At 47.9% G+C, this 27,810-nt stretch overlaps 1 protein-coding gene and 1 long non-coding RNA gene across 2 annotated transcripts; both read right to left on the bottom strand.

Annotated features, from left to right (window-relative positions):
- Positions 1–2,627: 2,627 nt before the first annotated feature.
- LOC133271735 (SUN domain-containing protein 3-like) lies at positions 2,628–4,855 on the bottom strand. Its single transcript, XM_061458168.1, has 6 exons — positions 4,640–4,855; positions 4,330–4,414; positions 4,037–4,152; positions 3,765–3,932; positions 3,341–3,427; positions 2,628–2,801 (listed from the first exon to the last, which is right to left on the bottom strand). Exons 1-6 carry the CDS (start codon positions 4,853–4,855, stop codon positions 2,676–2,678), a joined length of 798 nt encoding a protein of 265 aa, XP_061314152.1. The 3' UTR covers positions 2,628–2,675.
- A 4-nt stretch (positions 4,856–4,859) lies between these two features.
- LOC133271757 (uncharacterized) lies at positions 4,860–6,254 on the bottom strand. The gene is made up of 3 exons (XR_009744239.1): positions 6,143–6,254; positions 5,677–5,747; positions 4,860–5,582 (listed from the first exon to the last, which is right to left on the bottom strand). It is a non-coding gene; the product is annotated as an uncharacterized LOC133271757 (long non-coding RNA).
- Positions 6,255–27,810: the final 21,556 nt, after the last annotated feature.

The following is a 27,810-nucleotide window of genomic DNA, read 5'->3' as shown; positions in this document are numbered from 1 at the left end:
GAGCCTTGATGGGATGGGCTGAAACACAGCTTCTCAGACCAGGGCTGAAGAAAGTAATATATTTCCCCAGCTTATGTGTAAGGAGGATGCGTGAGGAAAATTCACAAGGTTAAGAAGATGAAAATTGCCAGGATTTTGCACTGATGAAGCTGGTTTAAGTATTTGAATAGAGGAATGCTAAATGTAAATAAAAGTAGGATTGTAATACTCTGACAGCACTGGGACATGTGCCAATGGCAGATACCAAGGCAATAGATGGTCAGGAAATACGACACATGGATCCACTTGATTACTTGATAGATGCTTTTTAAAGCCTCTTGTCTGCCTCCATCCAAAGTTATTTCCGATGCGGTTTCCCAAAAGAAGGAATCTCTGGCAAAGATAAACAAGACTGAGTTGCCTTCCTCTGCAGGCTAAAACAAAGATCACAAAATATAGCGCAAGTGGAGAAAAAAACACAGAAGAGGAAATGCCAGTCATTTTCCTGACTAATAAATGCTCGGAGGAGAAATCCAAGGTTCATGGAAGGACCTGTGTCTCTATGGAGTCTGTACATTTCTTCTCCCTGCAATTCTCTGAACTCCATAACACTGACAGTTCTATTTTGCCAATTATGCAACTTCTTAATGCTTTTGTTGCTTTTATGACATGTGTCAGCTGAGTGTGCAATCAAACCAAACACAACTACAATAATAAAATAACCCACATTAACTAATTATCTTAATAACAACTCTGTTAAGAGTGAGACATCTGATAGGAGAGATAGAAGCAATAATAAAAGAGAACTTTCAACTGCATGAACAGACTTGCACGTCCCAGTGTGATGCTCCAGGGATATTAACTCTTAGAGTCCTGGGAGAGAAGTCTTGCGATGAACGAGAGGGTGATCTTTTCTAGAGACTCTTAAGGAATTCAAACCACAGGGATTAAAACTAGGGAAAAGTTCTGGGCTGGGAATGAGATAGGCAAGACATGCCTAAGAGATATTTCCTCTGTTGTCTGTGAGCTGCCCTCTGCTGCAGTATGTTATTGAGCACGTGGGCTGCTGGGGATGAGCTGTACCAGAAAATAAACACTAGATTTATGGAGCAGACTATGTTGTGAGCTCAGACTGAATACATGTGAGGCACGAAGGGTCATCCCAGGAGATCTTCCCTGCCCTTCACCAGGCCTGCTGATGCCAGAGTACAGGAATACTGACATCCATACTGCTTGCAACAGCACTAGTCTTCCAAAACTGGGGGAAAAACACACTGATGTAACACCAACCACCACATCCTTCAGACCCAGTATGTGAGCTGAATAAAGGCAGAGACACTCAGTGTCTCGTTTATCCTAGGAATCCTTCAACAGTCTTTCAGGACTATCCCCAAGGGCAAGGGTAACTTTATCCTATGCACACAGACAGCACAATGTGTTCCACACTTTTTGGAGCTTGAAATCATCCCCCAGTGGCTGAAAAGTGACCAGACTGATGAAACAACTGAGCTGTGCTTGTCAGGATGAGAGATTAGAGAAACATTAAAGTCTATGATTTTTCTTTTGGAATATATGACCCAAAACTTATTTCTGCACATGCGAACTAAAATAAAAACATGTCAAGGCAAATTTTCTTCCTGTGACCACTCTTCTTCATGGTGGTACCTGCATTGCTTTAGGAGCCTGAAACTATCAGCAGGTTCACTTAGAAAAAAGGCATGTTAGTCAAATGGGCTGGGTGCCTGATCTACAGAACCAAATAGATCCAAAGGAACCACAACAGACCTGAGGGAGGATTCAGACCACCAGCTTGAAGGACCCTGCTTAGGTGCTCTCACTAAGTATTCCCCTCTACAGTCAACCAAAAGACATGATGTCTCCAAAGGTTGTCGTTATTCATGGGTGGGTTACTGCATTTTTTCAATGGCTGCAGAGGAAGACCAGGGCAGTAATTACAAAGGCTAACATTAGCCTGAGAAGGCTAGTCTCCACAGGTTTCCACTGCAGTCAGTGGAGGGTGAGAGGCAGCTTTGGCAGGAATTTCATAGCACGTAACAGCACAGCTCCTGCTCAGATTTGCCCTTCTCCCTAGACTGTTCAAAGAGGGAGGTAAAGGAGAACGACCTGGATCAAAATCTCTTTATGAATAGCTGCCTCAGATACTTATTTACATACACTATGTTAGCCCATAGGAATACCTCAAGCCCCAAATCCAACCCACAAGAGGCTGTGCTAGGCACAGCCAGTTATAATCACAACACTGGGAATAGCTGTTGTGAGTGGCTCTGCATATGCCGGTTTCCTTTAGACAGGTAAGTAACAGAGTGTACATAACGTGTCAAACTGCAACACACCTCCCTTGAGACTGGGTCAGGCTGATAGACAAGTGCTTCTGTCCCTTTCAGAGTCCCCTACTACTATGACCTACCCCGGGGCTGTGATTCTGCTTTCCCAGTGACCCTGTGCTGCAGAAGCTGGAGCTGGACCACTGGGGCTGATCCTTCAAGCCCCATTCCCCTGTCCCGTCCTTTGCAGCCCAGACCATGAGTATCTTTTTCCTAAGGGAGAAAGTTCCCTTCCCCACTAGTGGTGCAAGCTATGGAACCATCGTTGGAAGAATGTTTGCAAGGAACATACTCAAGTCCAACTGCACACATCCTTGTTTTATTATTTTTCCTAAAGTATCTCTAGGGCCTTCAGGTGGTGGTGTGGCTCGCCATCGTCCCATGAACCTGTACTCGGTACACACACGTGTACTCTGGATTTCCCCAGTTGCTCTGCACCTGGAATTTGATGTAACGAAAGGTCCCGGGAAGCTCCTTCTGTAAAAAAATGAGGGGACCCATCATTACACGGGTGGCCAGAGCCACAGCACATCACTGGGGCTGCTGACGAAAGGAGGAAGCAAGGGCAACCACATGTCCCCTTGCAAGGGCCATGGAGGAGCCCTCTGTGCTTGGAAAGCAAAGGCCCTGAAGCCTTGCTGAGCAGAGCATTGGGAACCGGAGGAGCACTGCTGACTGGGCAGCCGTGGGATGTGAGGAGGGTCTCACTGAAGGTAAGATGTCTGCCTCCCTCACTCCCACCATCTGCTCTAGTGGGACTGTTTCCCTTCCCGGTCCCCTTCCCACTGCTGCTTTCTCTGTGCTGCCTGAAGAAAAAGGAAAGCCCTTAAGGTGGGACAGCTGTCTCTGGCAGCAAAGCAAAGCCCCATTTGGTCTCCTCTTGCCATCCTCCCCACAGGAGCGAGGAGCATGGGAGAGCAGGGGCTGGCTGGGGTGATACTCTGCACTGTTTCCTCCAGGGACTTGCAGACAACCCTGCCTTTTTCCCAGGCATTCTGCCACAGCTTTTGCAGTACCTGCACATGGAACGTCTGAGCGATCCCCTTGTGCACGTCGTAGGTAAATGTTCCCAAGAGAGTTTCTGCCATTGCCTCATCCACTCCCTTGAAGACAAGAGACAAAAGAGACAAAGGGAGTGGGTCAGGCTCCAGCAGGGCACCAGGAAAAGGGCATGCTGAGGCTGAACCCAGGAACCCTTCCCCACCTCCCTGGGCTCCAGCAGTAGTCTAGCACAGCTTAGGGTGATTGTGGGTCAGGGTGCTTTGAGCACATGCTCCAGGATCTTTGGGCATGAAGCAGAGAAGAAGCTCCCAGAGGCACAGGACCCCCACATACCCATAGGGGATGGGGTGCTGAGAGGAGGTGCCACAAGAAGCACATCTCAGGTATGTCTTTTCTCTTGGGCCAGCCCCCCCTGAGAAGCACAAGGCAAAGACTTACAAAGACAGTAAACTCTCTGGGGGTGCTGCTGACTTCCCCAGAGGGAGACACTGCCTCGGAGATGTGCCAGACGGTGAAAGCTGTTGGCCAGATGTGCACAGGCAGCCGGATGACCACATGGCCCTGAGATCCGTGGAAAGGCCAGCAGTTGCCAGGGGTAACACTGGGCTGAAACCAGAAAGCCATGACCATCAGCAGTAAATGCTGTGCACTTGGTCTGCCAACCTGAAAGCAAAGAGCTGAACCACAGGTCAGGCCTTCCCTTGTCATACCTGCAAGATTGTCACTGGAGGGTTTGCAAATAAGAAGGTGAATAGAGAAAGCAGCCAGGTCATCATGCCTTCCCCACCGTAACTCTTGGATGTCCTCTCCTCATCGATGCTGGCACCTGACATGAAGGTGGACAGAAGTTGACTAAGACAGCGCAGAGATTAGGAGGAGCAGCAGTGCATTACCATGTATTTCTCAGGCTTGAAAGCAGAGCTTAGCAGAGCCCGGGGCAGTGCCAGAGCCCGGGGCAGTGCCATACATAGAAGGATGGCAGGGATACTTTCTGTCTACATACCTATGGCTTCCAGAGCCCAGTCAGGCATCAGGACATAGTTCTCAAGCACCTTCTTAATTGCCACCTCTGTCAACTGCAGAATTTCCTGGGGAAAAAGTGGGAACGGCAAGATGGCAGTGAACACAAAGGCACATGGGGCAGTTCTGCATGAACACCGAGTCCTGGCACAGAGCCGAGGAGCATCTCTGTGTCGGACAACCCTAGGCAAGAGCTGTCGAAAAAAGTGATGACTTTGAGAGTGCCGAGAGGAAGCAACAGGAGGGTGCCCAGAAAGGCAGCGAGGTCTGTGATCCAGCCCCAGCAGCTTTACCTCTATTTGCTCCTCTTGGACAGCATGGTCTTTGAGGACCTCTCTCACAATATTCAGTACTCTTCCCCTAGCAGCATACACCTGAGGCACCTTCTGCTTGAAGTCCTGATTCACCTGGGCCTGTGAATTGCTGGAAGCAAAGGAAAAGCAGGTCTTGACCAGCAGCTGCCAGCCCCTGTGGGCAGGCTCCAAACTCCATGCAGAGAAGAGTCCCATGGGCTTGGGTCACCCCACATCCCCCAGCCCCATTCCTTCCTCCGGCTTACAGATGGCTCCCTTCCACCACCCATAGGGAGGATCAAGATCCCTGGACACAAGGCAAGGGCAGGCAGCACGAGGCCGTCTGAGACAGCTCCACAGGGTGTGCCCCTTAGGAAGAAAGCACTCTTACCCCAGTAGTTCCTGCTCAGCTCCGTGAGGCCTGGACGTCTGCAAAATTAACATACCGCATAAGCGTGAGGATCACTGCCAGGGCTTCCCAAAGGAGACTACCCTAGGTAGAGCTGGAAGAACATCCTGCTGCTTTGAGTCACTTTGGAGAAACCCTGACCCAAAGGTTGGGTTCCCTAACCAGCCACGTTCAGCAGAGAAGCTTTTGGGTCTCCATCTGAACCCCACAGCCCTCCAAGAGGTATGCAAGCAGCAAAGGCACCTTCTGGCACAGTGCTCCCCTCTTCAGCCTGCCACCCTGTGGAGGTCACTGAGGAGGAGCCCCACTCTGAACCCCATCAAGCCACTGAGGAGACTGGAGGATGAGCACAGGTGCCTCCCCCCAACACCGCCCCAGTGGTGATGGGTATTTCTGGCCAGGCGCCCCATGTTCTCAGGGAAGGCAGGAGGGCAGAGCCATGGCCTTTGCAGATGCTGACTTCCCCACAGCAAGAGGCGCTTACCCACAACACATCCTTGAGCCACATCGTCGCACCGCACCAGTAGCCAAGAGCTGTGAGTCACATTGTCAAGAGATGATTATTTTCTTCAGGAGCTGGTCCCTCTTCCCAGGGCTGAGGGAACCATTTTTGGTCAGGGATACTCACTGAACAGGATGGGAAGCAGCCGGAAAAGGAGCCTCAGGCCCCCTCTGTCCTTCTGGCAGGTGTTAAGTTGTCTAAAAGAGAGGGAGCGCTGTTGTTGCCAAAGCCCAGGGTTGGAACACCTATTTGCCAGGGATCCATTTAGGAGCTCGCTGGGCTACCACATTCCATGTGTGCCCAGCACAGCTGCAAGCCTGAGGGCCCAAGACCTGCAGGTCGTTGAGAAGGTCTGGGACACAAAGACCTCTGGGCCTGACACAGGGACAACAGCCTGGCCCTGCTTGGCTCTCCCCAGAGAAGGGTCAGGGCTGTGTCCCCGGAATGGGGTTGCTGTGCTGCAGGGCAGCGGGGCAGACAGACCCCATGCTCTGGGGCTGCTGCTGCTGCTGCCGGGAAGCCAGGCAGCACACAAGGCTTGTGGCACGATCCCTCCCTGCTCTCTGGGCCCCCTTGCTCCCAGCTGCCCAACCTGGCTGGCATCTCTGCAGACTGAGCACACTGTCCGGGCACTGGGAAAAGCCCTCTCTCCTCACGAGATCCCAGCACCTCTTCGCTATGCGTTGCTAGCTGCTGAAAGCGCTGCTTCTCACTGTCCCCACTGCCGCGTGGGGCGCTTTTCTAAGGGGCAGCTTTATGATCTCACAAGAGAGAACTGCTGGTGCCCATGGCAACCTCAGGGGCACTGCCCTGGACGCCTGGGAGGAACACACCCTGGGGGCAATTGGGAGTAACTGAGAACCCTGAGAGTAAGACAGAACCCTGCTGGGGCTACCTTGGAACCCCTTAGGGCAACCCAGAACAATTCTGGGAACCACTGGGAACCCTCAAAGGCAACCGAGAACCCTTCTGGGGCAACCGAGGGCTTTTCAGAAATGGGAGTAACTGAGAACCCCAAAAGGCTACCAAAACCCCTTCTGGGAGTAACTGGGAACCCCTGAGCACAAAAAGAACTCTGCTGGGGGTTACTGGGAACCTCAAGTGCAACCCCATGCCCATCAGGGGAACAGGCAGTAACTGAGAACCCCTCAAGAACCTGTAGTTATCCCTGGACTACTACAGTAATTGGGGTAACTGGGACGTCCGAAAGGCAACTGAGAACCCTTCTAGGGGTAACTGGGAGTAACTGGGAACTCCCATTCTCAGGAGAGCCTGGTCTGGGACAGTACATGAACTACATCAAAGAGAGCCCTTCTCAGCTGCTTCATGAGGGCATTATCGCTGTAGAGACTCTCATGGAATCTCTGTTTATCTGTGTTTCCATGGGAGGGTCACTTTGCATGTCAGATGAGGATATTCTTTTTAACTCCTGAAGCCATGAACTCCTGTTTTCCTTGCCCACACACCTGCCTCAGTCCGGAGTCTGGATAAGCCGGCTTTGCTGCCTGACTTTTTCCAGTGTGTTTGCACCTGTCTTACACAAGGAGGTGTTTATCTTGCATAGGAGGGCATACTGGTGACTGTAGTATCCACCTGGCAGCAGGAACTCCTTTCCAGTAGCTGAAACAACTCACTGGGAAGGAAAATGCCATAGCTGTACACCAGACTTGCCAGGAGCTCTTTCACTAGTGACTTCTGCATGGTCAAACCAAAGACCAAGGGACCCTGCTTTGTACCTGAGGCTGAAAGCACATTTACACATCACTTTGAGCAGCTGCTAAGCCAGACCAAGAAGTTCTTTCCTAGCCACACAATAAATATGTATTTTTAGCAGCCACAAAAATAGATTTCAACAAGGCAACTGAGAACCCTTCTGGGGCAACCGAGGGCTTTTCAGAACCCATGAGGGAAACCTGGAACCCTGCTATGAGGTCTCTATGCAGCCTTCTCTGCTGGCGGGCTCCAGCAGCAGGGCGGGACGGACGTGGCCGTGGACTTGAACCTGGCCGTCCCACTCCTCTTCACCACCCTGGCCCTCGTCCTCGCCTCCTTCTTCGTGAGGCCGCGGGGAGCAGAAGGGGAGCGGCCCCAGGAGCCGGCGGCCGCCGAAGCGGGCCGGGAGAGCGGCCCTGGGGACCAAGCGGCGGCAGGAGCGGGGCCGGAGGCCGGCAGGGAGCGGCTGCCGATGGACGAGGTCGGGGCGGCCGAGGAGTGGAAGGAGGCGGCTGCCGAGCAGCGGGAGAAGGCGGCGGAGGAACCGAGCCCCGCGGCTGAGCCCATCCCCACGACGGCCGAGAGCATTCCCCGGAAGCCGCCCGCCGAGCCCCAGGAGGATGCAGGAGACCAGGCAGCATTTCCCAGCAAGGCAGAGGAGGAAGAGCTGGACTCAGAAAAAGAGAAGCTGGCGGTGGGAGAGCCGGCAAGCACAGCAGCTACACCAGCCCCAGTGACAAGTACATCAGCATCAACTGAGAGTTCTGAAGGTTTTGAATGGCCTTTGGATATCCTTGGGACCTGCCTGCTGACTGTGATGGGGATCAGCATGTTGGCACACACGCATACTGTGTTTTACCCACCACCATTTTGTCTGATCTCAAAAGTTAAGCAGAGTCAGGTTTGGGTCTTGTCTGCGGTTAGATGACGATATAGGGGTACCAGGAGATTTTCCCCAAGGCTGGACAGTCATGAGTGGCAGGGTGTTTGGGACAGTACGGGCAAGTATCTAGTCCACTGGGCCCCTCCAGTGCTTTGGAAGCATCGGAGGTGCAAGGCAGCTGTGTGGAGTCCCCAGCGACAAGCTGCAGAAACTGCTGAAGAGAACAGTGAATTATTTTGAGCCTGGTGGGCCAATGGCACTTCAGGCCATCAGAGCAGAGATGCAACGCAGAGATGGACTCATGATCGAGGGGTGGACTTAGCAATGGACACTATTGCCCAGGTTATTCACGAGTGTGAACACTGCACACAGCCTCTCCTGTTCTGAAAGGCCGTTACAAGAGATGGAGCCTGACATCATGGACCAGATGGACTCAGCCAGCTTTACAGGGACTGGTCCATGCACTAAGATAAGAGTGCACTTAGATAAGAGTGATGGTATATTGAAAATGTGGGATCTGAGCATGATGTGAATGGGATGGAATAAGGAGTGGATACTGTCCTGGGTTCATCAGTAGCAGTCTTTTTTGTCTCTTTCTTAGTAGCTGAAGCAGTGCTGTGTTTTTGACTTTCGGCCTGGGAACAGTGCTGATAGCACCAATGTTTTTAGTTGCTGCTCAAATGTTTGGTCTGCCCAAGGACTTTCTGAGCCTCATGCTCTGCCAGGGAGGAGGGGAAGCTGGGAAGAAGCAGGGACAGGACACCTGACCCATAGCCAAAGAGGTATTCCATACCACAGCACGTCATGCCCAGGATGTAACTGAGAGTTACCCAGAAGGGCGAGGACTGCGGGGTTGGACTAGGCATCGGTCAGTGTTCGGTCGGGCTGGGGGGGGGGGGGGGAGTTATCAGTCGGCTGGTGCTGAGGTGTTGTGTTCTCTTCCCTTGTTATTTCCTTTTAGCATTATTATTACTGGTGGTAGCAGTAGTGATTTGTGTTATACCTTAGTTACTAAACTGTTCTTATCTCAGCCAGTGGGAGTTGCATTCTTTCCAGTTCTCCTCTCCATCCCTCTGGGAGTAGGGGGAGGACAAGAAGGGGGGGAAGTGAGTGAACGAGCTGCATGGCTGGGTTTAAACCATGACAACCTGAAAGAGGGAAAAGTAAACCAAAACCTGGCTCAGGAAAATCTGTGCTTCAAAGAATCATAGAATCATAGAATGGTTTGGGTTGGGTTGGAAAGGACCTTAAGATCATCTAGTACCAACCCCCTTGCCATGGGCAGGGACACCTCACACTAAACCATGTTACCCAAGGCTCTGTCCAACCTGGCCTTGAACACTGCCACGGATGGAGCATTCACAACTTCCTTGGGCAACCCATTCCAGTGCCTCACCACCCTCACAGTAAGAACTTCTGCCTCATATCTAACCTGAACTTCCCTTAAGTTTAAACCCATTACCCCTTGTCCTGTCACTACAGTCCCTAATGAAGAGTCCCTCCCCAGCATCCCTATAGGCCCCCTTCAGATACTGGAAAGCTGCTCAGGTCTCCACGCAGCCTTCTCTTCTCCAGCCCCAACTTTCTCAGCCTATCTTAATATGGGAGGTGCTCCAGTCCCCTGATCATCCTTGTGGCCCTCCTCTGGACCTGTTCCAACAGTTCCATGTCCTTTTTATGTCGAGGACACCAGAACTGCACACAATACTCCAGGTGAGGTCTCATGAGAGCAGGGTAGAGGGGCAGGATCACCTCCCTGGACCTGCTGGTCACACTCCTTTTGATGCAGCCCAGGATACATTTGGCTTTCTGGGCTGCAAGTGCACACTACTGAGTCATGTTGAGCTTCTCATCGAGCCCCAAGTCCTTCTCCACAGAATCCCTTATGTCCTCCAGGCTACTGCTATCTATATCCTTAGCACTCACATGTATCACTAGAAGTGGGTAACAGTCAGTGGGACTTACTAGAGCAGGCAGCCTCTCTGCAGCATCCCTGATCTGTGCCCCTGGGACACAACACACCTCCCTTGAGACTGGGTCAGGCTGACAGACTACTGCTTCTTTCCCTTTCAGAGTCCCCTACTACTATGACCTGACGCCTCTCCCTGGCAACACCAGTAGAGATCTTCTTTACCAGGGCATCAGCTGTCTGTTTCTGGTGCGAGTGCGTTTTCTCATCAGCCCCCGGCAGGACAGCAAAGCGGTTCTGGGTGAGGACAACAGATTTAGGAGGAAGCCCCTTACTTTTAATTGCCCTCTTCCTCCTTTTTTTGTTGTTTCGTTTTTTTTTGTTGTTGTTGTTCTTTGGGTGGGTTTTTTTTGTTGTTGTTACTATTTCCCAGATTCCTGGGTTAGTGGCCTCCTTTTTTCCGCCATGAGCTACCGTGGACACTTGAGGCCTCTGCACAGTTTGGGCCAGGAGCAAGCATTCCTGCTTCCTCTCAGCTTCCCTGACATCTTGCAGCCTATTAATAGCACCCCGCAGCTCAGCCCCTGCTGCCGAGGGCCTCCACCAGGGAGCACGGAGCGCAGCCCTGCCCATTGTGCACCCTCCCCTCACCAGACCCGTGCAGGCACTCTCTACACCCCGAGCTCTGCACTGCAGCCTCCCCTCTCATCGGTTCTGTCTGGGTGCCTACGCCGGCCACCGCCGGGGCAGCCAGAGTAGAGCTCCCGGACCGGGCCCTGGTCACAAGGCGAGCGCTCACCACGCCGCCCGCCCGCCCGCCCGCCCGCGCAAACTGCGCTGACCCGCCCTGTTTCCCCGCCCTCCTGGTCGCTCGCGCTCCCTGGGGCAGGTTTTAACCGGTCAGGGCTGGTGCCAATCCTCCTGGCTCCGCCCCCTGCGAGTCCCTGCTCGCTCTCGTCAGCTGAGCTGCCGGCTCCCGGGCAGGTCCTGTCGAGGACTTGAGGCTCCCTGGGGGGCTCTCGCTGCTCTGAGTTGAGGCTCCTGGGCGCTGAGCTTCGGCCCGCTCCGGTGTGGAAGGCGTCCTCTCTCGAGCTACTCACCTCAGCAACTGACCCACTGAACCACTGCTGAACTGGTACTGGCAGCAGCGTGAGGGACCACCCCGCATGCAAGACCTGAAGATCTTTTTTTCAAGAGGTTTTGTATGGGCGTTGGTTAGCTCTGCTAACACAGCCAAAACATAAATCTGGACAATTCAACTCAGATTTATTTTCCCACTAAATGAGCAGTTCCGCTTCAGTGTCTCTGCCTGACTGCTGTGCAAAGTTGCACAACACACTATTCCAACTTTTGAGGCATTGCTCATGGTGAGGACTTTGCTTCTTAGCCACCATCCCTCCTTCGAATGGTCACCACAAGGCCTGATGAAATGTACTGGCAGGTGTAAAGTGTTCCTACTCTTGCCTGAAAGGGTCTCTTCTAAGGACTGAGTTTTTGTATTACACCCCAAGCGTGATTTTCCAGGCTGTATTGCCACTCTCTTGTGACGCAGGCAAAGCTTCCCAGCTTTCCTTGCACAAATAACAAATGTGCCAAATCTCACAGTGCTGCTGGGTAGATTTTTTTCTGGGAAAAGCATTTGACAGAGACAGTAAAAACAGGGGTTACCACAGGTAAACACTGCATGGAAAGGGATCTTCTCAATAGACAAAGGAGACACTCCTGAAGCAGAACCTCTCAGGGAGCTCCTTGTCTTGAAAGCATTGACACATCCGTGTTACATCTTCACACAAACACATATACATGCACATGCAGAGATATATTTATACACATATATTCATACATACGCAAATGATTATATATACATTATATATATTATATTATATTATATTATATTATATTAATTATATTATATTATATTATATTATATTATATTATATTATATTATATTAATTTATTATACCCTTTTGGCTTGCACGGGAGTAGTGTGGTCCGTGAATGCCATGTGTCAGAGTCAGACTCACTGCAGCAGGCAGGCAGAGGAGGAAGATGAAGGGCTTGCATAGCACTGCCACTGTGACTGTGACTGCACCAGGCTCTGACACCGCCATTTCCTGCCCAGTTTTGGTGTGTTTCTCAGGAAACAGTACTCAGGATTTCCTCCTGGTTCAGACCATTTTCCAGGTAACAGGTGGGGTAGTGCTTGTAAGGACAAACATTTGGGTTACTGCTTGTAGTCACTGCATGCTTGAATGTTGCAGTTTCAAGCTTTCAAGTGAAATTAGATTTTCATAGAACCATAAAATGTTTTAGGTTGGAAAGGACCTTAAGATCATCAAGTTCCAACCCCCATTTTCAGGCAACTTTAGGCAGGACTTCTGTAAGATCACCTGTGCTGTCCCTTCAGCCCAACCCACATTCTGGGGCTTTCCCACCACCAGAAACACGAGTGAACCACGCTTGTGAAACTCCTGAATAGGCAAGAGGCTTCCTTCTCTTCCTACGGAGTGATCTTCATTATGGCAAGTGAAACGGGCTGGAGGAGCATCAATCTGCCTGCTCAGGACTTTCACAAGCACACTTAGCCCCAGCGTGCAGCCCAGTGGTCCTCAGGCCTGCTCTGTGGTTGGCAGACCTTCAAGGCCAACTGCAGCCATGGCCACAAGATCCCTTCCCAGGACAGACCAGCATTGAGACTGGTCAAGATTTTGCCAACAAGGCCAAGATTTTCACCTCTACCTCCTGGGATGCATCCGTGCCCACCAAGCTATCGGGTAGATTGCGTATGTCACATTTCCAACTCCGGTGGCTAATCAAATGTAGACTTGCATCCCACAGCACTTCAGTTTGAATCAGGAGAGAGCAAAAGTCAGCACAGGTCTCATCCTCGAGTGTGTGGAGAGCCCATGTGGGAGTGGATGTGTGAAGGGGAAAAGGCCACCTTGAAGACAGTGTGAACTGAGTGGGTGAGAGGACAGGGAGTTCCCTTGCCCAGACAGACTTTCTCAGTCTTTCCTGGGTACAGCAGTCACTTCCACCTGAGGGCTGTTTACTGTGTTCAGGAAGCACTAGGAAATGGAGGTGTCTAGTACAGGAAAAATGCCAAACACTGAGCAATAAAGATCCAGAAATTTCTGTCTCACTCCAGATACTCTGGGGATATTTTGTGACCAAAGTTTGTAAAAATACGTATGTGCAGGTAAGATGAGGAGATAGCTTAAACCCTTAGGCGTGTGGCCCTTCCCTCTCCTTCACGTACCCCCTCATCATTAATGGGATACAGCAAAGACTTCACACCTTGGTGACTAGGCAGTAATTTTCTCACAGCCATCAGGTGTCAAAATGTCTTTTTAAAAAGACAGCTTCTCCCTTCAGCAGTCTCCTCAGTGAAGGGATAACATCCCAGTGATGCCAACAGCCCCAGACCACATGCAACACTAAACAAGGAAAATGTGAGCACTGTTGGCAGCTGTCTTTTCATGGTGTTTAATAGATGGAAATGGAAAGCAGACATATGAACAATCAGAATGACTCTGGCAGACCAGCTTTGTTTCCTAGGCTAGCATCTAAGAGCTCTTCTTCTATACCAAGCAGCAAGGTGGTGGCCAGCCTTAAAACCAGAACCATGTGTCTCATTTATCTTCTCTTCTAAGGCCTGAACTCAACAGGAGCTTTTTACACTCTAATGACTGTGCTTTGCACTGCAAACCATCCAGCACAGGGACAGCCACATTTTTCTCCATGTCTTAGAAGTGTGGATTTATAAAGCCTTTCACAGAACAGGTCAGTCATGGAGAGAATAAACATAGTAAGTACAATTTACTCCCACCAGAATCAGATTTATTCATACCTATTAATTAGCCTTAATTATACGAAACATAACTGATAGGCAAGAATAAAGGAGTCACTTAAAATGTTACTTCTGGCAAAAACAATGGTATGAAAGTAGAAACCTGCTCCCCCTTCCTGCCGGAGATTATGCATGGACCATCTCAACATGCATTCTGGCAACCCAGTTCTTTCCAATTAAGTGACATCAGGGAAGCATTAGAAATAGTGTGGGCCTTTTTTCATTGCTTCTTATGACTATCTGACGTAATGCTGAGCTGTTTATCACCATAATCCCAACCTACATATCCTAACCACTGAGTCAGTATTTAACTGAATCTCTCAAACCAAAACAGTTGTATAGCAAATACTGCATGGGGTTTTCATCCTGAAGGTTCAGAAACTTTGATTATTACTTACATTATTCTAACAACATGGGTCAGTGCCCATGTGCTGTCTCTGGGCAGGGTCACTGCACTGGGCAAAGAGAGAACAAAGATATATTGCACCCTAAACAATAAATATTACAATGGTTTCTCAAGCAGAAGGTAGCAGAGAGACAGCATGAGGTTCAGAGGCAGTTTCAGCCACCATCCACTTCCACTACCGCTGTGTTTATCAGAAGCTTGAAATTTCAGGGTGTCAGAAGTTTGAAATTTCAGGTAAAGCAGCCTGAAAAACATTGCTGAGGAGTTTCTTCACGTAATTCTCTGATGTGTAAACCAAACTGTTGTTGAACTGCAGCACACACTAGTCAGCACATGTCTAATACCTTATCCATGGCAGGTCTGAAGTTAACTTCCCCTCTGAAAGATGATCTTCCTCCAGCCAACATACTTTGGTATGCAGAATCATGATCATCTGTGTGTTACCAAGGTCTGTGGTACAGACCACAGTGGAAACCCAGGCTACAGCCATCTCACATTTCTTCAAGTCTGGACCTATCCAGTAGAGAGCCAGTGAGGGCACCTGGAAGATCTGCAATAACTCTTTGAGCCATTTATTGCTCCTGAAGCATCATGGGTGCATTCAGAAGAGGGTGATCAGGGTTGCTGGACCACAGGATTCAGACGTAAGACAGCAGGCATGATTTGGACTGATCAGAATAGGCAGATGTTTACAGTCAAACCCACACTGTTGAATGGGTACCACAGAACACACAGGTTCTGGTCAAAGCCTGCTCCGAGGACCAGACCTAGCCACCACTTATGCTGTTAACAGCTCACTGTGAGCCATAGCACATCCACTCCATACATGGATCCGTGCTCTCCCGTTCAGTCAGCCTGCAGTGATCAATCCCAGGCTGTGTGGGAAGCATCACACCCAAAGTGTCAATTTTAAGTTACGCTTCATGTCTTTTGCAACAAGGCAGAGTGGGTCATTCCTAGAACCAAGGAGAACGCTACACAGATAAACCAAAAGGACAGACAAGCTATGGCAAATCCAGTGCAACGATGCAGGCAGAAAACACGAGGGCAATAAGTTTAAGCATGTCTCAGCCTGCCCTGAGGCTCTTCACCCCACAGAGCAGTCGATTGGTGTGAAAAGTGAGGTGGGAAGATGCTCAGGACCCCAGTGGGTGTCACAGGGCATTGGAAGCAGGACAAAACCTGGGGCATGCCCGTGACTAGTGGCCAGTGTCTGCCCTGGCACAAACGGGTTCCAGCTCTTTGTCAAGTCAGCAGGTGTGCCCCCAGCTCTCGTCAGAGCCCAAGGCCACCCCAGGCAGTGCAGCCCAGGGCGGATGACAGCAAATGTGAGTAATTCTTGAAATTTGTGGGAAGGCTGTTCAGACGTCTGACTTCCTGCTTCTGCATGTACAGAGGAGGTGTTTTTGTCTAAAAGAGTGGAAACAGCGCACGCTGATGCAAAGCCTCCTGCACTGGGGCAGAGAGCTCAGGAGAGCTACAACCAGTGAAATGGGAATGAGGAGAACACAGAGAACTGTGCAAGGGGGCAGTGCTGACACAGTAGGGCAAAGAGGGAAGAAACCTACAGCTGAGAAGGAGCTCATATATAGGAATTCCCCTTGGACCAAAGGGGAACTGGCCACTGAAGTGAGGCTGTGAGTCACAGCTCGTTTCCCATGGTACTGCTGGAGAAGGCCATCACACAGTTACCCCTGCCTCAAGGGCAGATTGCGTTATTTCAGTCAAGCCTAAAAGTCTTTTAATAAAGGTTAATCTGAATGGGAATGCCGGCTTTATATAATGGTTCATCATTTAAACATCATCATAAGTTCTCGATGGAGTGTGAAAGTCTGCAGTGAAGGAAAACATTTTGTTTTCAATGCAGCCAAAGAATTAAATAGGATTTCTGTCTGTGGAAACTATTTGCCTTATTCTCCAAGGCACCATAGGTAGAACACTTGAGGTTAACATGCAGAATCTCTTCCCAGCAACTGAAGCCACTTTAATATGAAACGCATCATTAGAGCGATAGGGCCCTGGTGATGGACGACACTGACAGATCACCAGAGTAACCCTGATGGGAGCTGGTGCTCGGAGAACTCACCACATTAATTTACAAGCCTGTCATGATTGCTCTGGGTTTATTTTTAACTAAAATATCCCCGCCTTCAGAAATCTACACCAGGGATACCCTGACTCTGCAGAATGTGCAGAGCAAGATCTGCAGCATATGCTTCTGTTTTCATCAGCCCAAGGATTTAAGTCAGGAGTACTCAATATTAAAGTAATGGCTGGGTTTTTTTTCCATCTCTGCTTCCAGGTTTAACATTCAGTAGACCACCGGTAAGTCCAGATCACATATAGTACATTCATCAACATGGTACTGAAACAAAGTAGACAAAGAAAGATCATCTGGTCCATCACCCTTATCCCAGTACAGCCTCTTTGTATATATCACCCATTGCTAACAGAGTTTTCTCTAGTTCAAGAACATATTAATACCACAGGGGTGGACACCTACAAATAAGCTCACTTCTGTCTTACATGCTGAATTGCCTCTGCCTGTAGCAGAAGGCACTTTCTAACTTGTCAACTGCTGCAGCTCAGCCATCAGTATCCAAGAGGTCTGATCCATTTGAGATGATGAAAAAGCTCATATAGGTGTAGTGCAAGTGTCTTGACAAGTGCACAGCAAGGAAGCAAATGAAAGCTGGTGAAGACAACAGGAAAAACAAACATCTGTTTCCCAGTTCATGGCATGTCCCATGGTCCCTGGGAGAGGAATGAGGTGTAAGTACAAGGCCATTCAGAGCAGGGCCCAGTGCAAAATAGAGCCAGCTTGGAGACAAAATCTGGTCAGCAGAAGCTTGAAGCACAGATGACTAGTTTGCTTTCAGCAAAATCTCCATCAGGTGCTATGGAGTCAGCACAGCATGAACTGGCTCAGCTACCAAGTGAAATCACCTGCTGTGCATTCTCCTGGCCTCCCAGTTCAATGCTTGCTGTTCGTCAGTTAGACTCCAGAGGCTCTGTGGTCCTGAAGAACTGGGGCACCCATGAGTTTACTAGCAGTAGTGTAAAAAATAATCAGGCACTTGCAGGAGGTTACAGAACTACCTACTCAGCTGGGATGCTTGGGTAGGATTTGTCTCATTCTGCTTAACAAGCCAACACCAAAGACACCTGTATATGAGGCAGTAGCCTGGCATCCCTTTATAATCACTGGCAGAAAACCAGATAATTTTTCAGCATACAAGTCATCTGGGCTGCCTTGGACATCTGTGTGAGGATGTGATAAATTATACCCAAGAGGTCTTATTTCTCTCTATGGACACAGAAGTAGCCATGTTAGCACAGAATGCCATGGTACTCATGGGGATAGAAGAGCAGGAGCACTGCCCATCCATTCCCCAGTACCAGAGAGAGTGGGCAAGGAAGGCAGCCACTCTCACAAACATCTTGGGTCTCCCCAGCATGAAGCAGCAGAACTTGTGAAAATTTAGCAAAATTCACAGGCAGTATTTCTTCATGTCTACAACTGCAGTTCTCATTAGGGCTCTAAAGCAGCTGGATATTTTTGGATCCCAGAGCTGCTGAGGATATACATACTAGAACCACTTCATAAACAGGTGGGTGGGAAATAGATAGCAAGTGCAAGAAAATCTCTGTGTCTATAGGCGATTTTTTACTTTGTGGTGATATAAATGGTGAAAACAGTTGTTATATAAGCTAAATCTTTTCAACAGATGGTAAGAAGTAAAATAAAAGGCAGATATTTGCTAAACTTATACACAAGGACCCTAAGGAAGGAAAATGTTCTTGCTTGTGTACAGCCAAAAATCAAATGAAGAAATAGGCTTTGATAACCACGTAAATGAAAGCCATGTGTCATTGAACTGAGTTTGTGGACCTGGAATAGAAAAAAAAAAACAAACAACAAAACAAAACCACAAAAAGAGATGCTCTCATCATGACTGGTTTCTGGTTCAAAGACAGCTCCCCAGCAGTGTTTAACTCACAGAAAGTGAAGCTAAGAAGAAGTCCAAGTTTCCATGAAGCAACAGGGAATACAGCATTGTGCAACAGCTCTTCCAAACCAAACGTACATTCAGGCATTGCCCAATCAAATGATAGCCAACAATGTATGCAACAATGAACTGATTGAATCTTATTATACACAACCCAAATGACGCTATTAAATACCTTAATCTCGGAGCTGACAGAATTGTGGCATGGCATTTTGTGAGCAGAAGTTATAATGAAGCAGTGGTATTACACACACACACACTCTTTCAACTTCTAACACAAAACTGGAGGCTGAAGGAATGGCATGTGGCATCATCAGCCAAGATTTTTCAGGCATAAGGAATTTTCTCACACAACCGACTGCAGATTAGGAAACTATCCTATTAATTATGGCTAATGGAGAAGCCTTTCTCTTCATCCTGTGAGAATTTTCAGCTAATATTTTCAACCACACGTGACAGTCGTCATGTTTGGGATTGACCTGGTAAATTTATAAAACAGCAGAACTGCCCAAAGTTTCTGTCAAGTCCATGCAGAAGACTGGAGAGCACCAAGTGCTCTCCATTAGAAGGTATCTTCACAGACATCAGGGAGGATTTGGATCTGATTCTCCTCCCATTTCTATGAATAAGTCCGAAGAGGATTTTCATTAAAGTCAATGAGAAGAGACTGAGTGCAAAACAATTAGCATGAAATTTAAGTAATGTACTGAACAGCAGTATTCTCGCAAGAAGGACAGATGCATTTCGGGAAAACATGAACTAGTCAATCACAAGTTACTGGAATGCAGGTGGAGATGAGTGGAAGTGCACAGTATCTATATGAAGTCACACTAGATGATCTGATAGTTCTTTTCAGATCTATGAATCTATTAATTGCCGTAGTTTCAGGAGAGGAAAAATACTCTATTAAAAGATCAGCTGCTCAGTGAGCACACTGACATTGTCAAGACACAGCACCTTGACCACATTAGTAGCACACAGCCTGACTCTGGAGGGTGTGCTGTGCACTCTCAGGGGAGACAGCTCCACTGGCACCCTAGCTCCCAGAGCTCCTGAGAGCAGACCTGCCTTCTGTCATGCCCATTATACCCTCACTTACCTGATGCCAAACCTCTTAATGTTGTCTCGATCCATTTAGAATCGGCCTTATAAAAGTGGTGTTTGAAGAAAACTACATTTATAATCAATCCATGCTGCACAGATGAATAATTCTGGATTTCAGGCAATTTTCTCTGCAAACAGGAGTTTTAATTTCTTTTGGTAATAACCCCTTTTGACTTGCCCACATGTAGACGGTAATTATTACTGCTTTTTATGGCTAGGGTATTTTAGTCCCCACACATCTCATTCCCTCTCCCACATAGACTGTCTTTGAAGCAACAATAACAAGTACCAGCTTCCCTAGGCCAGTCTTCAAGTTTGCCTCAGGGCTAAAACAGTCAGAGCAGGCTTAGTAGGTCAGAATTGGATTTCCCAAATACAAACCATTCCAGAAAAGAAGTTTTTTTTCTTATTGTTAACGTATTAACGTATTAACCATTGGAGAAAAAGAGAAGCGTTGGGGGTGGACATCACCCTGAGTGAATTCTATATGGAAAATAACTGCACAAAATTCTCTGGCTTTGCTGAAGAAAATGGGAGTTTTGCCACTGGCTTCAGCAGAGTCACAATTTCAGCCACTGGCTCCAGAGCAGTGTCTCATGTGTCACCATTTACCAGTAGCAGAAAAGAGTTCACCACTGAGCTTCCCATTACCATGTAAAACATAAAGGAAAGCTAAGGTGTCTCTGTGGGGATCTGGCACCCCCACAGAACTCATCCAGATTTGTTTGCTTTTAATTGCTATTACAGTCAAGGGCACTAAAAGCTATGTGGAGTCTGGGAACAAACTGTTTTGGTTGCCCTCGGACACACATTATCCCAGCACAGCCCTGGCAGCCATGTGGTAGCGGTACCCAGCCAGAGGAGCTCCACTGGGGGGGGGGGCTCATCCATTTCTGACCAAAAGGGGGGCTGACACCTCTGCTTCCTCCCCTATCCCTTGGCACCCTCCTGGGGTCTGCATGGGAGGATGATGTATCTCCCTGCAGCCCCAGGGGTGCTTGTTCAGGCTTTTTTCTAAGTTCAGGCTGAATGCTGTCATGACCCAGGCACATATTCCCTCAGCACATACCCTGGGCACAGCAGGCTCAGGGAACATAAGCCTTTGGATAGGCTGAAGGAAAGACAGAGAGAACAGGCAAGCAGCATGATACACATCACTGGTGAATTTGCTAAAGGCTACTGTACAATGGGCATGACTTTGTTATCACACCTGGAGCTGCAGCCTTTCAGTCCCTTGCTGATAGACCTCAGTTACAGCCCCCATTCATCCTAAGATGAAGCAGTTTGTTTCTCCATCTCCTACTGCAGCCAAACCTTCCCAATGAAAAGCACCCCCAGCATCCATATTGCTGTAAATGAAAAAGTTGCTCTAATGAATTGGCAGGAAAAACAGCTTCACAGAAAGAAGATCCATTCACAATTGCCCCTCGCATCCAGAGGCTTTTGTGCTAATTAGGAGTGACACCTTTAATTTCAGTATTGAAACCCACAAGAGCTAACAGATCACAGCTTAAATCTGTGACATCGTCAACTCAGGAGGCAGCTCAGCAGTTGTGTCTTTTTGAGTCAGTGGCTTTTTTCCCTACGATGCCTTGAGAAAAGGTTTACTTGTGTAATGTCTACAAACTTAAAATAACAGGGAATATTTAAATTGAGGTGGAAAGCAATTTAAAGCCCAGCTCAAACTCTTCTGCTGAAATCTCTAACGGTAGGAGAAATGTGCATTTCCAACACATAACTAGGAAGAGACAAATAGAGGGTGTGGAGTGTTACTATGGAATGTTAATTACAAGCAGATCCTGAATCCCGGGGTTGAGTTCCAGCCAGTTGAGGACACATATTGAAATATACTTAGCGATATGCTCATTTCTGCTTAATTACTTGTGGGACAAAGTGCTCGCAACCAAAGGATATTCCTTTAGGATGCAGAAGATAGCTCTAAGAAGGATTAATAAACGTAAAAGATACATGAAGCCGTATGCATCCACCTACTTGCCAATTAAGGGTATTTCACAATAGCTTTTTTTCTCGCGCTCTGTATTGTCTATTTTAATGTCCTAAGTGATAAGGTTTCCACCACTTCCCTTGGAAGATTAGAGAAGTCTCACAGCCAGGATATTTCTGCCTGTGATATTTAGCCTGCATTGTCTTCTATTATACTTCAATAAGGAGGTTTTTGGGGGGGGGGAAATATAACCTAAATAATTTCTCTCTCTCCTCATTAACTACACCTTATTGGCAGACACAAGGGTTGCGCTGTAGAGAGTCTAGAAAGACATTTTTGTTGAACCAAATTAATTTTTTGCCATGCATGAGTGCTGGAGCAGCAACCAAGCAGAGCAAAAGACCTGCGTGAGAAGATGGAGAGGGCTCCCTACAGTCTGCCTTATTCTCCAGACCTCCCAAATTTCATATTGTCTGAGACCCCTGTACCATGTACTCCACAGAGCACAGTGTATGCATTCTCTGTGCTTCAGATAATGCAACAGGGCTAAACGGCAGAAGATGGCTGGTAAGGACTGGCAGCCAGGCTGCTTGTCCTCGCCTGCAGACTGGTACCATTGTCCCTTGTATTCCTAGATGGACTCACTCTGTCAGTTGACCTAAAATGGTAGATGATGAGTCAAGACAACAGCTGCATCAGCATGAACAGATGATAGGCTTTGCCCCAAACATATGAACTTCCAACTGAGGTACAGAAGGTAGGAGCCAATTATGCGAGCCTCGTGAGCATGGCACAGGTCTACACTGTCTGCCTTGCACATAGATACAGGCTCAATTTCACCTCAGCATGAGTCACTAAGGACTTCGACCTGCTGCCCTCATCCTCCTTCCTACCCTACACTTTGTGAATTTTTCTGCTGCTGTTAACAGGGCTATCTGCATGATAAGACACAGAGAAAGTCCTCGACCCCTTGTAACTTGAAGGAGACACGTAGCTTTCTCATCTCAAAGTCAGATAAATCAGAAGTGCCGGTGCCGCACCAGCCATAGATGAAACCTATGTCTGCAATTACTTTCAAAGTCAAGTGGGAAGAATGGCATCAGACGCGATCAAAGTGCAATATCATCTCATTGCCAGACAGCAGCAAAATCGAGGCAATTTACTGCTCCCAAAACATATCGAGGAGCGCAGGTGATAGTCAGGACCTGGAAGTAACCACCAGTGTCATAAATCCACTTGAAGACAGCGTATTTCCACAGGCTGACAAGGCAATAAGCTGCACTTGGGAACACAATGCATGATGGTTTAGCTGGCATGATGTACAAGGTACAAGATAACATCACACGTTCCCCAGTCCTCCAGAGAAATGATGTTTACCAGCTGAGAATACCCCTTACACTTGTGATCATCCACGTGAGGAGAGTCCTCTCTCAGGGCATGCAGATTTGTGTTGCTGCCTGTTTGTGCTGGTTGATAAGAGACATTCAGAGGATGCAACTGTCTGTCAGTAAGTGGCTGCTTGGCTTTAGAGTAAATGCAAGATGAGATATCAACAGAGAAAAAAAAAACAAAAACAAACAAACAAAAAAACAAAACAACAAAAAAACAAACCAAAACCAGGGGGCTGGAAATTACTGAAAAATGAGAAAGGGAGAGAAAGTAGAAGTGTAGTGTAGATAAACACCATTGTCAGTTCTTTCTCTAAATCTGCCACTTCTTTATTCCTAAAACCACCTGAGCAAGAGGATACTGACCCTGCTGTCTGAGTCATATGCCACAATCTCTAAGGTCAGTTCCAAAGAAGCAAGTGAAGGCATCTGAACAAAACCAAGGAGGACACTGGCTTCTTGACCACTAAGGCCAACCCAAAGTCCCACTGGCAACAGTCTTTTGTTGACAGAAAAAGAGCACTTACACAGGCAGTGGTGAATCTGGGGCAGCACAGAACTGGGATCTGAATGTTAGAATCATACATCAATCTAGATAAATATTATGAACTGAAAAAGGCAGGGAAAAAAAAAGGAACCCTATGCAGACTTCTCCTGAAAAGAGATCAGCTATTCTTCTTCACTGGAACGGACTCTCAGTTGTAGGCATGGTTTTCAGCCCTGTCCCTGTCTTTCACAGCATTTTTTAGTCATGCTCAGTCTGGGCTCCTCTCTTCCAGTGGTCAAGGCCTTCCAGATCACCTTTGCATCTCTGTTGTTCCGCGCCCTGGACATGTGGGACAATAGAGCCTCAAAGATGAATAAGAGGGATGAAATGGAGACTGTGAAGAGGGCATAAAATGAGGCAAAAGACAGAGCACTCTCATTGAAGTATGTTGAATAGCTGAAAAGATCATGGAAAAAGTGAGTACAGGAAAGTTTAGCAGACAAGTTAGAGTGCCCAGTCTAGTCCTTTTCGCTTTGATGAGACCTGGGTAGAGTTAACAGTAGTCTAAAAGCCACAAAGCTTCTTTCTTCTTTCTGATGACTCCCCAGCTAGATTGTCTCCAGGTCATCACTCTCATCTGTTCCTAACTCAAGCTAAGGCCGTGTGAATATCTAATGGCAAACCTCTCCATCTCCAACAAAGTCCATTAGCACAAGTTCTCTGACAAGTTATGACATTATGCTCCCATGACAAGAGGCAAGTCAGTCATGATGGACTTCCACCACTCTGATTTCTGCTAACCCAGCAAACTTCCTTTAAAAATCTAACATGATCAAGGGCACCACCCAAGGTATGACACAGTCTGTCAATGGAGTTCCTTACAAAACATGTGGAGAGGAGAAAGGTGTGGGTTATGTGAGATCATCCTTTCTGGTGATAGTAGTACAGGTCCACGTGGGATGTCAGTAGCTCAAGTTCTACATCTTTTCCTAATTCCTACCTCATTTTCCATACACTCTCCTAGTCATACTTGCTTTGGGCAGCTAGGAGGAATAAAGATAGCACATTATGCTATTTAACCCCTGGCTAACCTGTCCACCATCACAATAACTTACTCCATAGATTGTATATCTGCACTTCATATGAGTTATCTCTTTTAAGGAGTAAAAGCAGAGAACAGCTCAGCACAGAGGGCCCAGATATGTCAACGCACCTTAATAAGCTTAGATTCAAAGATACAGGAACAAATACCTGGTCTCATGTCACGATTGCTTTCTCAGTGCATATGGGTGGCAGGCAACATCCAGAACAATGCTACCATTTGGTGGCCAAGGCAAGCTAATACTGAAAGGAAGAAACAAACTGCTAGCAGGGGCCACTACAAAGTACAGTTTCTGTATCTGTTTGGAGGACAATCTCTTAGGTATCAAAATTTTTGAAGAATGGTTTCAAGAACACCATGCCTGAAGAGCCTGAAAGCAGATTGTAGCCTTAAATAAATTGTTGGGTTTTATTTACCTACATGCGTTCTTGGATCAGCTGAAATGCTGGGGTCAGAAGAAAAGATGGAAACAATGGGTATCTTTTCCATACTTAAAAGGTGACTTATAAGAAAGATGAGGACAAACCTTTTAGTAGGGTCTGTTCCAATAGGACATGTGGTAGTGATTTTAAAGTAAAAGAGGGGAGACTTAAACTAGGTATGAGGAAGAAATTGTTTCGATGAGGGTGATGAGACACTGGAACATATTGCCCAGAGAGGTGGTAGATGCCCCATCCCTGGAAACATTCAAAGTTAGGTTGGACTGGGCTCTGAGCAACCTGATCAGTTGGAGATGTCCCTGCTCATTGCAGAGCAATTTGGGCTAGATGACCTATGAGCGTCCCTTCCAGACCAAACTATTCTATGATATTTCGTGGTTTGCTTTTCTTTTCCTTTGCTGGCATCTGAGGCACAAGTGTTTCCTTCAGTGTTTCCCATCATCCTGTCCCAAGTTGGAGCACCTGCCAGCAGATTCCCTCCGAGGAGGACCATTCAAGGAATTGCCACCCCAAGAAAGGGAATTTTTCAGTCCAACAAGAAGTTGCACAGAAGACATCTACTTTGCCAATGAAAAACTGAAGGTTTCAAGAACGGAAAAACCGCAACCCCAAAACTGCCAAAACCAAACAGCCTTTTGTCCAAACCCAGAACTTCTTTAGCCAAAAAAATACTGAGAATTTTGCTCTCATTTTTGCCAGAACTCAAAAATGCCCGTACTAATTTGTATTACTTGCTTTTATTTAGCTGGTTTCAATCAAAGCCCGAAATCTTCTGCACAAACCAATTCAAAGCAGCTCTCCTGTTATAGAAACTGCAGCATCTTCTGGTGCATTGTTCAGATTAACATGAAGGGGTCTAAACACACTGAAGGGGTGAAGCTGAGCAAAGGAAACACTTGCCGCATACTCTTCAGTGCTTTAACATTTGTCCTTGACCTTTTAACACAGCAGTAAAGGAAGGAAGCAGAAGGGACAGTTTGCCATTAGTGTTGCTTTATACTGAAGCTAATTCTCCAACATTCATGACCAGCACCAACACTGAACTTGTCTAAGGCTGGGCGTTGCTGTGCCACAAAGCTAGATACTCAGCAAAACCAACAGCTTGCTATTCTTCCCGCAAAGTACTTGTAACACTCTGCTTTATACCAGAAGGACAGTGTTTCACTTGCAAAATTAAGAAATGCCAGATTTACCTTGGTATGAGCAACTTTAATCTTTTCCTTTCTGATTCAACCCTCTGACACAGGGAATGAAGCCAGGTTTGCCCTTGCCTGTGCAGCAGAGGACAGATAACTTCATCTTACAAGAGATGCCATACCAGGGAGATCAAAAGAGGCACAGAAGAACAGGTGAGAGTCAGCACTGAGCAGGCAGGCTATGCCTATGCCAATAAATTAAAAAGCATGAAGCACATTTCTGCCTCCCACCAGGCCAAGGGGCGCTGCGTGGCTCACATACAGACTGCTAATAGCCACTGCCTCCCCTCAAGAGCGTACCTGTAACCATGCCATCAAGTGCTTGGCCGTGGGTTTCTGGGTTTCTCCTGGGCCTTATTTCCCCCCCCCCCCCCCCCCCCCCCCCCCCCCAAGATACAACTGTTAATTTTTCCTAATAACCCACTAGAGTGGTGTTTCTATAGTTCTATAGCATAGGTCTGGGGGACATGGGGTTCTGTGCCTCTGGGAGCTTCTTCTCTGCTTCATGCCCAAAGATCCTGGAGCATGTGCTCAAAGCACCATGACCCAGAATCATCCTAAACTGTGCTAGATTACTGCTAGAGCCCAGGGAGGTGGGAGTTGCTTCCAGCCTGGCACCACTCACTGGGAGTGAGTGAATGAGCTGTCTGGCTGGGTTTAAACCAGGACAGTTTTTCTGGCACCCAACGTGAGGCACAAAGTGTTGAGATAACGACAGATCTGTCCGGATTAGTAGTCCCCCCCCCGCCCCGGGGGGCTCTCCCCTTCCCGTCTGCAAGAGGCATGGGGAGGAGAATCAAAAGAATGCAACTCCCATGGGTTGAGACAAGAACAGTCCAGCAACCAATGTACAACACAAATCACCACCGCTACCACCAATGACAACAATGATAAGAGACAATAACAATGGAAGAGAATATGATACCACCTGCCGAGAAATGAGTCTGACCCAGAAGACCCTGTGTCCTTCAGTGTAACTCCCAGTTACCTCCCACCCCGGGCATGACGTGCTGTGGTATGGAATACGTCTTTGGCTAGCTTGGGTCAGGTGTCCTGTCTCTGCTTCCTCCTGGCTTCCCCTCCTCCCTGGCAGAGCATGAGCCTCACAAAGTCCTTGGTCAGGGTAAACATTACTTAGCAACAACTGAAAACATCAGTGTTATCAGCACTGTTCCCAGGAGTAAAGTCAAAACGCAACACTGCACCAGCTACCAAGAAGGAGAAAAATTGACGGCTACTGCTAAACCCAGGACACCTTCTTATGTTGAGGACACCAGAACTGCACACAATACTCCAAGTGAGGTCTCACGAGAGCAGGGTAGAGGGGCAGGATCACCCCCTGTCCTGATTATTCCAATATAAAACCTAAATTAAATGCTCTACGAGTCAGTAGTATGAATAAAGTACCTTCAGATCAAGTGAAAACTCTCCCTATTGACCTAGCAAGATGACTATGCCATGTATGATTGTGGATAAATAACAGCATTGCCTCTTCGCCAGTACCTGACTCTGTACTCTGGGGTTTTGATTTATTAAGAGCAGGGGATGAAAAGTACTCTCGTAGGGTTTGTACATTACCTTCCTGGACTGGATCTCTGGGTGCTAGTGAAGCATAGCTGGGAAACTGCATGTCCTTGCAAGAGGCCCTCCAAGGCACAGGGCTGTCACTGGTGTCTGCATGTGCTGGTGTTTCAGCAGATGCAACTACTCTGTGAAATGTGGGATACAGACAAAAGCCAGAGTAGACACCACCTTCCCAAAATAAGTCAGAAAGGTAGATATAGTGCAAAAGCTAGTGAGATGCCTTCTAGGGGCAACTGGGAGTCA

Source organism: Pezoporus flaviventris, unplaced genomic scaffold, assembly GCF_033815535.1.
Source record: "Pezoporus flaviventris isolate CSIRO_AGI_PZ_B2104156 unplaced genomic scaffold, CSIRO_AGI_Pfla_v1 ptg000025l, whole genome shotgun sequence".
NCBI lineage: Eukaryota > Metazoa > Chordata > Aves > Psittaciformes > Psittacidae > Pezoporus > Pezoporus flaviventris.
The sequence above is the reverse complement of the archived record's forward strand: the minus strand, read 5'-3'. Positions and strand labels throughout refer to the sequence as shown.

Excerpts from the sequence above, each read along its gene's own strand:
- LOC133271735 (XM_061458168.1), bottom strand. The coding sequence starts at position 4,855 with ATGGGACTCTTCTCTGCATGGAGTTTGGAGCCTGCCCACAGGGGCTGG. Across the intron at positions 3,933-4,036 it reads CTCCAGTGACAATCTTGCAG|CCCAGTGTTACCCCTGGCAA; the intron begins GTATGACAAGGG and ends TTCTGGTTTCAG. Across the intron at positions 3,428-3,764 it reads CCAGAGAGTTTACTGTCTTT|GGAGTGGATGAGGCAATGGC; the intron begins GTAAGTCTTTGC and ends CTTGTCTTCAAG.